The following is a 13,834-nucleotide window of genomic DNA, read 5'->3' as shown; positions in this document are numbered from 1 at the left end:
TCCTCAATGACCCCAGGCTGTTGGGGTCTCTCACCTCTGGCTCTTATGGCACTCTGTACATAACAGCTGTGCACTGAATCCTTTCAATGTGCCAGGCACTATACTAAGCACTTTACCTATATTCTCTTCTAAAACCCAGATAACGATCAGATGAGAGGAAATTACAATACCCTTTTAGAGAAAATGAGGTTCAGAGAGGTGAACAGTTATCCAAAATCATGCTGGTATCAAGTAGCAGAACTGAGATTTGAACTCAGGTGTGTGAGATTCTGAAGTCTGGGCACTATACTACTCTGCCTCTTATCTACTGCTATATATACTAATCACATTCGATTGTACTTTATCTCCTCACCAAGGCAGGAACTTTTAAAGGCAGAGACCACGTCAGATTTGCCTTTGTAACAGTGCACAGGACAGAGCCCCACACAGAACACTGCTCAGTGAATGCTTGCTGAAGAATGAATGAATAAGCAACATTGCTATTGAAGAATCAGACAGACACCCATAGAATTTTAATTTAAAAAAAAAATGACTGGATGTTGTATACCTAAAATGAAAACATTATATATCAATTATATCTGTTTTAAAAAAAAATTTTAAAGACATCCTAAACAAAGAAAATAAACTTAAAAGTGACTGGAGGATCCAAGCAACAGCCCTGAAACAAAAGGCTAAGACTTCTGAGCTGAAGAGGGAAATAAGACTTGAAACTTGTGAAGAAATTACCCAAAAGGCCCTGGGGAAATGGGCATCCATTGGATCCCTCTAAACAATTGGATCCCTCTAAACTGAAGCTCCCTGACGGCTGGCAATCATGAGATCCCCAGGGCCTGACACATAACAGGTACTTCATAACTCAATCAATGAACTGAACTGATGCACTACCCCTGTGGGTCTCTGTGAAAGGGAAAGCCAACCCCAGCTCCTGTGGGACCTTCCTGGCTCCAGACCCAGCTCCTGCCACCATCGGCCACGGATTTAAAACCCAAATGCTGGCATCTCAGCAAATCAAATGTTTGGCCAGATGAAAAGTTGTCAGAGTTCTTATTTATAAGCTGCTGCTGAACTTCTGTTCTGGCAGAATTCTCAGCTTATCCTTTTAAAAGCAAAAAATGATACCAAGATTAAATACCACCACTGTCGCTCTGAAACATGAGCCCCATGAGTAGATTCTTGTTTTTAATGCATTTCCCAGCATCTGACTTGCTTTGTGTTCTAGCACTTGTAAAGGAACATACATGGGTCCAGATGAGGCATACAGGGACAGTCCTTCCATAACCAAGCCAAGCTTCTCCCTACACCAAGCTTTGGTTACAACCAAGGCATTAAGAGAGAATAAAGAGCCAGGACTTAAAATCTCAGACCTGGATTCAAGTCCCAGCACTTCTCTGAGCTTCAGTCTCCTCATCTCCAAAACTGAGATGATGATGATGATGATGTCAGTCCCTCCCCTGTTCATACACCTTACAAAATGCTTCCCTATATCCTCTTTCTTGATCTGTATCATGTCCCTTTCAGGTAGACCATGTGCTATCTACTCTATAGTCTCAGAGCAGTCTCATCTGCAGTCATGCTTACAAGTGGCAAAGCCAACGCTGATCCCAAGTGTTCTGACTTGCCCTGTCTAACTCAGGTTACAATGTGGATCAAGATTTTGTACAGTTATTATGCTATTATTACGTTATTATTTCTGTGTTCCAGAGAAAAGCATCAGCTGGGAGGAAGCTGGGAACATGAAAGCCTGGGGCAGAACCTTCTCTTTCCCAGATCCAAACAGGACAAACTTCTCCTAGAGTAGGCTGACTATCTTTCAGGACTTTGGCTTCCTCAGGTTTCTGACAATTAACACACTGCTGACAAATAAAAGGTAGAAAAAAAGAAAAAAAAAACATAAATAAATAAAAGGTAGAGGAGCAGAAGGGAGGGCCAGGACCCTGCAGTGTGGCAAGAGGCAGCCTGGTCCCTCATGCCAGTCAGCTCAGAAAACAGGAGAGGATGAAGAAGAAACGAAACACTACAGAGGAGAAGAAAATCTAGATGCTCCCCAGTCCTCAAGGGCTCAACAGCCTGCCTTCCCTTCCCTTCCCCAATGCCCTGGCCTCTAGACCAGGCTCCTGGCACAGTCCCCCTCCATGGTGATGAAGCAAATGCCAGGGTCCTGGGCAGTGGCCACGTGCATACCCCATCTCAATCTGCTAAATCCCTTACTCCTACCAGGGAATGGCCCATCAGGGTATCAGAAGTTGGCAGACATGCCAGACTCTTCATAAGGACAAAAGCTCAACTGGGAAATAGCTCACTACTAGCAAGCATGGTACCCCAAAGTAAGCTTTTCTTCTCTGTCCTCTCCCAAAAGACCCTCAGATACAGGGTAATCTATAGTCCCCAGAGCACAGTCAAGCCTGCCAATCAGTTGACAGATGGGGCCAAGTCTTTCAGCCACCTCTACACTAAAGTCCCCGGGGTGTGCAAAGTGACCTTACTTTCCCCAAGATGTAAACAATGGCAGCAGGCTCAGGGTAGCCAAGCCTCCTAAAGACGTGGGAAATTCTTTATACTGGGACGCTCCCAGCCACCCTCACTGCTTTCCAAGTAGTTGCATCCCTACCACCCTTCATGCACAGTGCTGGAAAAGGCCAGAGAGCAACAACTGCCGTATTTTCCTTAGTCCCAGAGAGTCAACACAGACTCACAAGGTGTATGGACTATCCACAATGGACTTTCCTATCTCCGTGCTTCTGTTCACATGAGTCCTCTCAACCTAGAATAAAAACCAAAGCTGAGGGGACTGCCCTGGTGGTCCAGTGGTAAAGAATCCGCCTTCCAATGCAGGGGACGTGCGTTGGATTCTTGGTCGGGGAACTAGGTTCCCAAAAGCCGCAGGGCAAATAGGCCCGCACACCACAACTACTGAGCTCATGCACCTCAACTAGAGAGCCTGCGCGCCGCAAACTACAGAGCCCACGCACTCCGGAACCTGCATGCCACAACTAGAGGAGAGAAAACCCGCATGCCACAATTAGAGAGAAGCCCACATGCCACAACGAAAGATCCCACATGCCTCAACGAAGATCCTGCGTGCTGCAACCAAGACCCGACGCAGCCAAAAAAAATTAATTAATTAAATAAATAAGTACATACATACATAATAAATTAAGGGACTTCCCTGGTGGCGCAGTGGTTAAGAATCTGCCCGCCGATGCAGGGGACACAGGTTCGAGCCCTGGTCCGGGAAGATCCCACGTGCCACGGAGCAACTAAGCCCATGAGCCACAACTACTGAGCCTGCGCTCTAGAGCCCGTGAGCCACAACTACTGAGCCCGTGTGCTGCAACTACTGAAGCCCGCGCGCCTAGAGCCTGTGCTCAATGAGAAGCCACCACAAGGAGAAGCCCACGCACCGCAACGAAGAGTAGCCCCCACTCACCACAGCTAGAGAAAGCCCACACACAGCAATGAAGACCCTACACAGCCAATCAATCAATCAATCAATCAACCAATCAATGGCCCTGCATGAGATAGATAGATAAATAAGGGACTTCCCTGGCGGTCCAGTGGTTAAGACTCTGCGCTTCCACTACAGTGGGCATGGGTTCGAGCCCTGGTCAGGGAACTAGATCCCACATGCCATGTGGCGCACCCCAAAAATAAAAATAAAACAGAATTTAAAATAATTAATTAATTATTTTTAAAGGTGAATTATTTTAAAAAAACCAACAACAACAAAAAACAAAACAAAAACAAAAAAACACCCAGAGCTGACATGTACCAAGGTCTTATGACATACCAGGCACTGTGATAAAAGCATTCCTTCATTTAATCCTCACAATAATCCCATAAGGCAGATGTTATCACCCCATTTTATTGACACAGAAAAAGAGGCTTGGGTGGTTAAGTAAATTACCACTTACTCTGATAAGTGGCAGAGCCAGGATTTGAACGAAGATCTCTCTGACCCTAGAACCTGTTCCCCTGAACACTGTACCATGTCTCTCCATCCATCCAAATCCCTCCCACCCTTCAAAGTCCTTTGGTCTAGGAAAACTGTCTAGAGGCAACAAAACCAATCAGCCCACAGCACCTCACTCTCCTTGGCATTCCAAGCTCTGCTTAACCCCTCTTTCGGCAAATTGGTACCACGGGCTCTCCCTCCCATTTGCCTCCTTCAAGGCAGTATGTTCTGTCCTCTGCATCCCCCAGTAACCGGCACAGCCCTTGGATGGCAGTTCTCAGTGAGAAGACATCGACAGACTTTCTCCTACCACCCAGACAGCCGAGTGTCAAGTACCTCATCACATATGACCAGTCCAACACTCCCTCTCCGGAGGACTCCGACATGAAGGCGGAAAGTCTCATAGGAAATGATGAGGATGGGAGAAGGCACTCTGGCTCCACGCTGGTTCATAAATCCTTCTACGACAAAAAAGGTGTCAAGGGAACAAATCTGAGAATATCATAAAGAAAAAGCCAGTTTGACGATTCTTTAATTTAGCCTGGAAATAACTATTTCAACTCTTTCCACAGGAATTCTACTTTCTGCCACCCCCTCCCTGCCCTCAACCCTGGCCATCAGTGAGGATACACTTAAGACAGGAGCAGGTTGTATGGAGAAGTGCGGCCATGTTTGTTAAGGCTCCTACCCAGCTTTTGGTCTATCTCGTCCTTAGAGCCTCCGTCGATGGCTAGAGGTTGGATCCTCCCTCCAAGCCATTTCCCAACTTCATTGTACCAGTTCTTCACTAGGCTGGAGGGCGACACCACCACTGCCTTGTCAATTTCTGGCTTGCATTCCGGACTCTGGCGCAAAAGCGTCCACATCAATGTGATGCATTGCAGCGTCTTGCCCAGGCCCATCTCATCAGCCATGATGCAGCCATGGCTACCAGGGATGCGCCGACTGGTGACACACTCCCACAGGAACTTCACTCCCTGGGGAATAACAGCACTCAGCCCACTTTGGCATCCACACTGCTGCTGCCCCAGGGATGACAGCCCCTCAGGTGCAGCCCCTACCCTAGCCCAAACTCACCCCCCCCCCCACCCCCATTTACCTCTCTCTGATGAGGCCTTAAGACCTTACTGAGAATAGGATCAACGACCACATGGACAGGGAGTTTTTCCCTGAGAAAACACAACAAAGAAAACACGGAGTTCAGACACGGGCAAGGGCACACCCTCAGAAAGTTGTGTCCTGTTGATTCAGAGGCAGCTGCCTAAGAGAGGACCTCCTTGGCCTGGTGCAATCAAACCATAGCAAATTCCTCTCCAGGGTGAGAAAGTTAGGAGACGGAGATGGGTTCCCTATGCCATCGCCTTAACCCTCCCTGTGCCCCTGAGTGAGCCTGGTAGGAATGGATGAGGAAACCCCACCAACTGGACATGTCCACATGTTCTTCCCCAGGCACTCTCCTTCCCCACCTACTCACTCTGGATGGTACAGTAGTCATGACAGCACTCTGAAAACATATGCAGGTCCCAAGGTGAAATCACATGAAAATGCCCTCTGCCCTCCAGGTTTGTGCACTTAGAGGACCAGAACTGCTCAAGAAATACCAGCGCACATACTTGTCAAGCTTCAGCTGGTCGTGGGCGCTCAGCGAGGGAGGCTCGTACAGAACCAAGGCACCTTCTTCCAGAGGGTCATGGAGGGCCCGGCGGACCCCAGCCCTTTTGAGGCCCAATGCCCGAGAGCCCAGAGGACCTAGAAACCAACAATTTGTCACCTAAGCCTCTAAGTTGAGGAGCTCCAGCAGGCCCAGCTCAAATGCCTATCCTTCATATAAACTTTCTTAAGCTTCCATATGACCCCCTCTCCCAAAAACCTCTCCAAAAGCAGTTTGGGCACCTCTGCCTGACCATTACCCCAGTCTGCCTCAGATCAGAGTTTTCCCCATATGACTTCTCCCATTCAACTACAAACTTCTGGGGGGCCAGGTCTCGTTCATCTTACATCAAATCAATCCTGGAAAGGTCTGAAACCCTAAAGGGGCCTTTCAAGACTGAGAGGTCTTAAGAGTTCGCCTCCTCCCTCCCAGGCCCCAGTTTTAGCACAATTCTATGCCCTACATAAGGCAGGGGGAAACGCTATAGAACCTAGGCCTCTGATAGAGCCAACTTCATAAAGGAAATGCTACTGAACTCACTTGGACTGAATGTAGCCTGGGTCCATCAGCCACCCTGGCCCACCAGGAGCTTCCTGAACACTGACATATCCCCACCAAGAAGATGAGGGGCAGTTAGTCTTGGTAGCCTTTGCTGAAGCTGTCAAACACAGACTTCACGCAGGCCCCAGGAAGGTCACCCCATACACAGTCACCACTGGACTGGCATCTTTAATTCCAAGGTAAGCTTGTACTTACAAAAGCAGAGGTTTTAATCTATTCAGGCATATTCACACGTGACTAATTTAAGAAATAGAAAAGTCTCCATTTTTACCTTGATAATTTGGAATGGGGATTTTGAAAGGCTTTGACAAAATGCTTCGAATAAATGCTTCCTAAAAAGAGAAGAAACAGGGATTCAGGACTGATTGGAGATGTTATGGGATAATATTTTTACAAATGCAGTCTAAAATGCCTGTTTAAGCATCGTAATACATTCAGAGCATTGTATTTTGATTACGTTTCATTCAGATGCATCTAGAACAGAAGCAGATGTGCTCCATATTAGATTATTAGGTTTTGTACAATGGCTTTTACCTTTGAGGCTTTGCATAACGTTCCACAAATCCCCAGGGACAAGAGAGTGCCAAAGCAAATACCTAGCCTTGGTCAACCACAAGGCTCAGAGCCTTTAGCTCATGAAAGACCATGCCAAGTAAGGACACCTAACTATTCCTTAGGCTGCAGTGCCCTAAGAAAAAAGCACCACAAACTCACCCAATCCCAGTACTAACAGAACTCCAATGTCTGGGTTCAACCACTGTCCCACAGGGTTACATCTTTCCAAGCATAGCGCACATTTCCTTTTTTGTCATATCAGTTCTGCCTACTGCATCCAATTTCCATATCAACTCTCACATCAGCCTCCTTGGGAACTAAACAGCCCTTCAAAGAGTAGTGGTAGCAGGAGTAAAAGGAGCAATAGTATTAGTAAAATAATGTTGACAACAGCAAAAGTGACAACAATAATGATGATTAACAATGTATGCCAGATGCAGTGCTAAGTCCTCGCATTCATGTTACCATTTAATCCTCATTAACAGTCCTATGAGGTCCATATATTACTGGCATCCCCATTTTACAGAGGAGCAAATTGAGGCTGAGTCGTTTCCCAAGTCACACAGCCATGACATTTGCAGGACTTTCCTGATTCCAGGCCCTTACTTGTAACTACTGGGCAATATGGCTTCCTAATCCAACCTGTTTGAGTATAGCCATGTGGATCAGCCAAGAGTCAGCAGCTTCCTGCCATGGGAAGGCACAAGAGAGGGAAAAACATGAGAAAGAGGACATGAGAGAGAGGGGAAGCCAATCACCAAGAAAAAGCAAGGGACAAGGGTGACAGGAAGTCTCTGTGTCATCACTTCGGCCTGGAATCAGCCCTGGGCTACGGGGCTACGGGGCTGGGGCAGGAGGAGGCAGGGGAGTCCACAATGCCAACTCCTGAGCTAACTGAAAACTCCCATCAAAGTTCTGATCTATATGCACCTGAGCCCTCAGGGAATTACAATAGCCTGTAAACCTCAACAAAATAAGAGCTAGAACCCAAGAGAGCAAGGTAAAAACAAGAGCAGAAACCCTAAAGGTAGTCTTAGTGGAATACATTAGTGGAAAAAGAAGTAATGAAAAATACTCCCTTCTTGGGCTTCCCTGGTGGCGCAGTGGTTGAGAATCTGCCTGCCAATGCAGGGGACATGGGTTCGAGCCCTGGTCTGGGAGGATCCCACGTGCTGCGGAGCAACTAGGCCCATGAGCCACAACTACTGAGCCTGCGCGTCTGGAGCCTGCGCTCTGCAACAAGAGAGGCCGCGATGGTGAGAGGCCCACGCACTGCGATGAAGAGTGGCCCCCACTTGCCGCAACTGGAGAAAGCCCTTGCACAGAAACGAAGACCCAACACAGCCATAAATTAATTAATTAATTAATTAATTAAAAAAAAAATACTCCCTTCTAGCAATAAGGTATTTTAATAGGGAAAAAAGCAAGCCTGTCTTGCCCTGAAATTCTTACCTTTTTATTCTGACTCACTTCTATACAGATTATAAATTAAATTCTAGAAACTCAATGTACTTTAAATAGGAAAAATGTAATGAATATATTTGGCAATCTATTGGAAGACAGAAAAGGAATGTGGAGAACTGAACTTCATCACCACACTAAATAACACGACAAGCCCAGGGTTGGAGAAAGTCCCAAATTCTTTATTTGCATATTTCTTTGCAGCTGAATAAAATCTTTTGACTATGTTTAATTACCATAGCAATGATGAGAAACTCATATATAGAACATGCTAACAAAAAGCTACCTTTAAGTCAAAGGAGAGGAAAAGGAAGGAAATGGACTCTAATTTCTTTCCTAACTTGGCGTCAATTCTGCTTTTAATTCTGAAACTATTATTTTCAAGACTGTCAATATAAGAGGCTAGTATTGAAGCTCTAAGTAGCCAAGAATTTATGCTCCAAATTTAAAAAGACTTTCAGTAAAACCCAGGAGCCACAAGTTCTGCAGGTAGAAGTGCAGCCTCGTGCAACTACTGTGGAAGAAGGTGAGGACCCATGGCCAAAAACATCTGAGGGCAGAGCCCGCAAGACTTGCAATAGCCAACCTCCAAGAATCTGGTCTGGTAGTAGTACTCACTAGACTCTGACAGAGGCAGAGGAGAAAGCATGCTCTCACTTTAGTTACTGAAAATTCATACCACCCTTTCCTTCTGATGATAGAAGAGGGAGAAAAACATCCCTCCCCCCACCCAAGGTCAAAGCTTCCCTCTTCCACAGAGAGTCACTCTGTCAGGTCTGCCTGATCTCTCCTGTTGTCTCAACTTCTCCCTCTCTACTAGCTCTTTCTCACCAGCATTTAAAACATGCTTAACTCTCTCCTATCTCAAAAACAAAATGTCCTTTGACTTCTTATCTCCTCCCCTTCAAACTTCTAGAAAGAGTAGTCTGTCTCCCCTTCCTTATCTCTCACTCCTCCTATCTATCTTCTGCCCCTTCCACTCTTCTGAAGTGATTCTGGCAAAGGTCACCAATGGCCTACAAGACCTTAACTCCAAGGGGTATGTTTCTACCCTATCTTACCAGACAAAGCTGGCCACTCCTTCCTCTCAAATATTCTCTGCTTTTGACTTCCATGACACCACTCTCCCACTATTTTGCCTTTCTGGGACCTCATGCTCAGTGCCCTAGTGCGCTCTTCTTCCTCTGCCCAATCCCTTTAAAAGTCAGTGTTCCTCAGGGCTCAGCCCTAAGCTCTTCTAACTGTGCATTCACATGGACACTCCAATACACTTTGTAGGTGTCAAACAAACTCTATGCCATTCACCCCAAATCTATTTCGACTCCATAACTCCCTCCTAGGTACCACACCCACATCTGCAAACCCAGACATCCTACAGGACTTAAAACTGATTGTGTCTAAGGCTAAAGTCTTCATCTCCAGAGCTGCACTGACTTTTGTGGTCCTGAAGCATTTTTGCCTTTGGGGACCCTTCCTCCACAGCTTTCAAACAGGCTGTTCCCTCTATCTAGAACACTTCCTGTTTTCTTCACCTGGCAAACTCCTCGCATCCTTCAGAACTCAACCTAATCAGCATGTCCCTCAGATTCGGGTCTCCACCAGCCTCCAGACTGTTAGGCCCCCCGTTTGCATACTCCCACCACATCTGCACTTATGTCATATAGTTCTAGAGGACAATAAAATGAATCCCGAATGAAAACAGTCCCGGACGACTACACACCACTTTTTAAAGCTCAAGAAAACGATTAAACAATGTATTACTTAGTGAATTATATATATATGGTAAAACTATCACAAAAAGCAAGGGATGATGAATATTGTTCAGGATAGTGGCTACCTCTGGGAATGAGAAAAGGGATTATGAATTTGATGATGTTCTAGTCCCGGATGGTGGGTTCACAGGTGTTTATTTTGTTTTATATTTTATATACATTATACATGTTTTCATATTCATCAAATATTATGTAAAAATGTTTTTAAGCATTTGCTGAATGCACAAATAACTAGCCTCCACTACACATTCCCATCAACATACTCCCATTTTTCCTTCAAAATGTCCCTGTAAAGGAAAAACACGATCCTGTGTCTCCTCTACTCTCAATACTACACTTCTTCTGACACCAGATGTGTGGGTTTTCCATACATGAAGCAAATCTTCGGCTCCGCGTGGGTGCCCTACAACTTAATTCCAACACTATCTTCCAGGAGAAAGCATCAGATCCTAAAGGGTTCAGTCCCACGTGACTGCCTTCCCCACTGCTTCAGATGCAAATCTCAATTCCGGGTGGTTACCTGTGCTTCTGACCACAAGCTATAAATCAAATGTTCCCACAACCCCCTCCTTGGGTTCGATTAATTCGCTAGGTGGCTCACAGAACTCAGATACAGTTTACTTACTAAATCACTGATTTATCACAAAGTATATTAAAAGATACGAATGAATAGCCAGATGAAGAGACACACAGAGGGAGGTCTGGAAGGGTGGTGAACACAGGAGCTTCGGTCCCAGGGGAGTTTCGGGTGTGCCCCTTCCCGACTTCCTGCTCACCAAGTCACCAACCAGGAAGTTCTCCAAACCCTCCCATACCTTTTGGGTTTGTAAAGAGTAGGACTGATTAGACATTGGCCATTGGTAGTTTGGTTCCCCTGGCAACCAGCCCCCAAAGTTAAGTGCTTTACAAAGTCATCTCATTAGCAAATTCAGGTGTGGCTGAAAGGGGTTTGTTAGGAATAACAGAAGACACTTTCATCGCTCTTATCACATTCCAAGGGTTTTTGGAGCTCAGTGTCACTCTGTCCCTCAGAAAGTTTGGAGGAAAAAGCTTTGGATGGAGCTAGGCAGATCTGACAACTCTGTAACTTTGAGCAAATTACTTAACTTCTCTAAGACTCAGCTTCCTCATCTTAAAAAATGAGTTACATGAGATAATGCACAGAACCTGCCACTTGATGATTACCTTTGATTTTACTAGAGGATACACATGAAAGCTGTAGAACTCTGGTACTTCTTAGAAGCTATATGCAGAGTCAGAGACAGTTCTCTGACAGGTTCCAACACCCTGCCATAGCCTTCACTCTCCTGCACCCTCTTGTCCTCAGCAATCTGAGCCACCTGAGATCTGGTGCCCAAGTAGCTATAAACAAGGGGAATTCCAAGTCAGGCACACAATCTCTAAGGAAAGAGGTCAGGCCTTTTCCAGGCCCCAGGAGCTGTGGGCAGGCCCAAAGCCCCCACTAAAGCATCTGCTGGCTACTGTGTGAGGACCGAGGGAGCCTCCCTAGACAAAACAGGGCACACACAGACATTGGCAGGTTGCAGTTAGGGCTTACATGTTGACTGCTGTCCAGACACGGTGGTCGATTCGTTAGTTGAGTCAAAGGTTTCCGAAAAGGAGACAGGAAACACTCCTGGCTTTGGGTCTCACTGCTGGATTTCCGTTTCTTAGGAGTCTAGGAGAGAGAATTGGGGAAGGTGAAGTCTGGAAGATACAGAGTTCACCACAATGGCAACTAACATTTAAAATGCTTATTAAGTGCCAGGCACTGTGCTAAACTCTTCACATGTACAATATTATCGTGTATCATCTTCACAGTAATCCTAAAATACACGTTTATATCCTGATTTAACAGGTGAGAAAACTGGAGCTTAATGAGGTTAAAGAACTTGCCTAATCTGAGGGGCACTGGAAGAGGTAAATGAAGTGGGCCTGTGAAGGGCAAGTCCATCAGTAGCACAGAGTCATGCTGCCCCCAAATCTTCACTCTAAAAGCCCCAAGTAATACTGAGTGACCCTTTGCTTCCCTCCCTGAGTTTACCAATGCAGGGCAAGAGTACAGCTGCTCCCAACTCCCAGGCCTCTGAGACCACTCTCAACCATCCACACCACGGCAGTGAGAACACCAGCACGGAAAGCATTTTCTGGAGCAACCAGTAGCAGACAGCACCAAGTACTGCCCCAAGTTCAAGTCTGAGACCCATGTAAGTGGCAAGGGGCAGCCAATGTGTCTCCCTCACAGGTAGAGGAGCCGCCTGCACACCAGCAGTACAACTACAGAGTAAGCCCCACTGAGCCATCAGGCAAGAACCCACTTGTACCAGATTGTGCCAAGGTATTTGAAGCTACAAGGCATACCTGAAACAGAAACACCAGGCCCCTTCCACTCTCTCTACAGGCTTTTACTTACTCACTCACTAACCCCGCCCAAAACTGCCTTTGAGAAGTTCCTTAGCTATCTCTTCCTCCAAAGTTCCAGTGGCCAAACATTGCTTCTTGAATTGCTCTCTCTGAAGTACATACTACATCTTCCTACTGATTTTGGTTACATAGGTCCTGCCCACAGCCAGCCCCAGAAAACCTCCAAGGCAGAGCCCAGTCCAAAGTCGAACATAGTGCCCTTGAGTATTTGCAGGGACTGGAGGAGCATTACCCCTCCAGTCTAGGCCCAAGTGAGCTCAGACTCTAAGGTAGGCCCAGTACACTCTACTGTTCTGTGACATTGGGCAGGTGACAAAGAGTAAAAGAGCGGGCTGCTAGTTGCTGTTGGGGACCCCCCCTTTTTTTTCCAAGGGAGCCAAAGGGCCCAACCCAATCAGCTCTTTGCTTTGGAATGCCCCTTCCTAACCAGGAAAATTGAGGCATATTAGCTTCTAATGAGCACCTTGAGGACAAAGATTTTATTTATGTGGTTCAATGCCTGACACATAGTAAGCACTTACTGAAGTTTACTGAAAGAGGCTTCTGGAGGTGACGGGGTTCACTCCATGTAACCCCAGAAACCAGGGTCTAGGGTTCCTTTCTGCCTCAACAGCCTGCACCCCCACCTCCCCCATCCCCTTGAGGGCAGAGGGCTCACCACTGCTCCAGGCCGCCAGTCTTCCTCATCACAGGGTCCGCCTTCCGGTTTTCTCTTGGCCAGCTGACTGGGAGCTAAGCTCCTCCTCTGTAAGGAGAGGACGGAAAGTGAGCCCATTAGACACCGCCATAGGGCTAGCCACAGCCTCCCCTAGGCCCATATTTACCATTCTGGGCCCAGGAACATAAAATGTCAAGTACCCATCAGCCAAAGGTCAAAGGCACCCAACAGCTGAGAACGCAGAAGCAGCCTGGTAAAGAGCGGGCTGCTACATTACTGAGAGCATGGGCTAATTAAAGAGGGAGCATGGATGGAGGGACTACACCCAGGGGCTGAGGTTTGGGCCCAAACTGTGAAAGTGTCGGTCTCCAGTTAGCCGAGGCAGCCGAGGCGGAAGAGAAGGCAAAAAAGGAAATACCCAAGCAGAAATGAGTAGAGGTCTGGGATGGGGCAAAGAGGCAAGGTAGGCTGCCAGACTGAGTAGACTGCAGTCGAGATAATGGTCCCAGGTGGACGTGAAGGCAGGGGGTAGCTGCGTGGGGGAAAGGGTAATCACAGGCCAGGAGAGAGGCTACGGTGAAAATTCGAGGCCTGCGGAGGGCGAGTCCGGAGAAGGAGTGCGGATGCCGGACTGAGGGAGGCCGAGCAGGGGTCCAGGCAGGAGAAGTAGAAGACCCGGCCTTGGGAGGGTAATCCCAGGCGAGGCGGGAAAGAGCGGCAAGGCTGAACCTCAGCCCAAGCACTCCGCCTCAACCTTCCTCTTCCCAAAGCGCGCGTTAACAGCCGCCAGGACTCCCGGG

General features: G+C 47.1%; 1 protein-coding gene across 3 annotated transcripts in view; it reads right to left on the bottom strand.

The window, feature by feature from the left end:
- Window positions 1–13,834, bottom strand: part of RAD54L (RAD54 like) — a 26,553-nt gene extending 12,719 nt beyond the window's left edge. Inside the window, exons 1-8 of one of the 3 annotated variants that reach the window (XM_007164519.2) lie at window positions 13,201–13,834; window positions 13,035–13,121; window positions 11,511–11,630; window positions 6,436–6,496; window positions 5,566–5,701; window positions 5,052–5,121; window positions 4,641–4,929; window positions 4,289–4,413 (exon numbers count right to left, since the gene is read on the bottom strand). In XM_007164519.2, coding sequence (XP_007164581.1) covers window positions 4,289–4,413; window positions 4,641–4,929; window positions 5,052–5,121; window positions 5,566–5,701; window positions 6,436–6,496; window positions 11,511–11,630; window positions 13,035–13,121; window positions 13,201–13,203 — 891 coding nt within the window. In that variant the 5' untranslated portion in view covers window positions 13,204–13,834. The other 2 variants (XM_057540370.1, XM_057540376.1) reach the window with 2 other exon arrangements.

The sequence above is a fragment of the Balaenoptera acutorostrata genome, chromosome 1, assembly GCF_949987535.1.
Source record: "Balaenoptera acutorostrata chromosome 1, mBalAcu1.1, whole genome shotgun sequence".
Taxonomy (NCBI): Eukaryota; Metazoa; Chordata; class Mammalia; order Artiodactyla; family Balaenopteridae; genus Balaenoptera; species Balaenoptera acutorostrata.
Note: the sequence above shows the minus strand (reverse complement) of the source record. Positions and strands in the feature narration are given on the sequence as shown.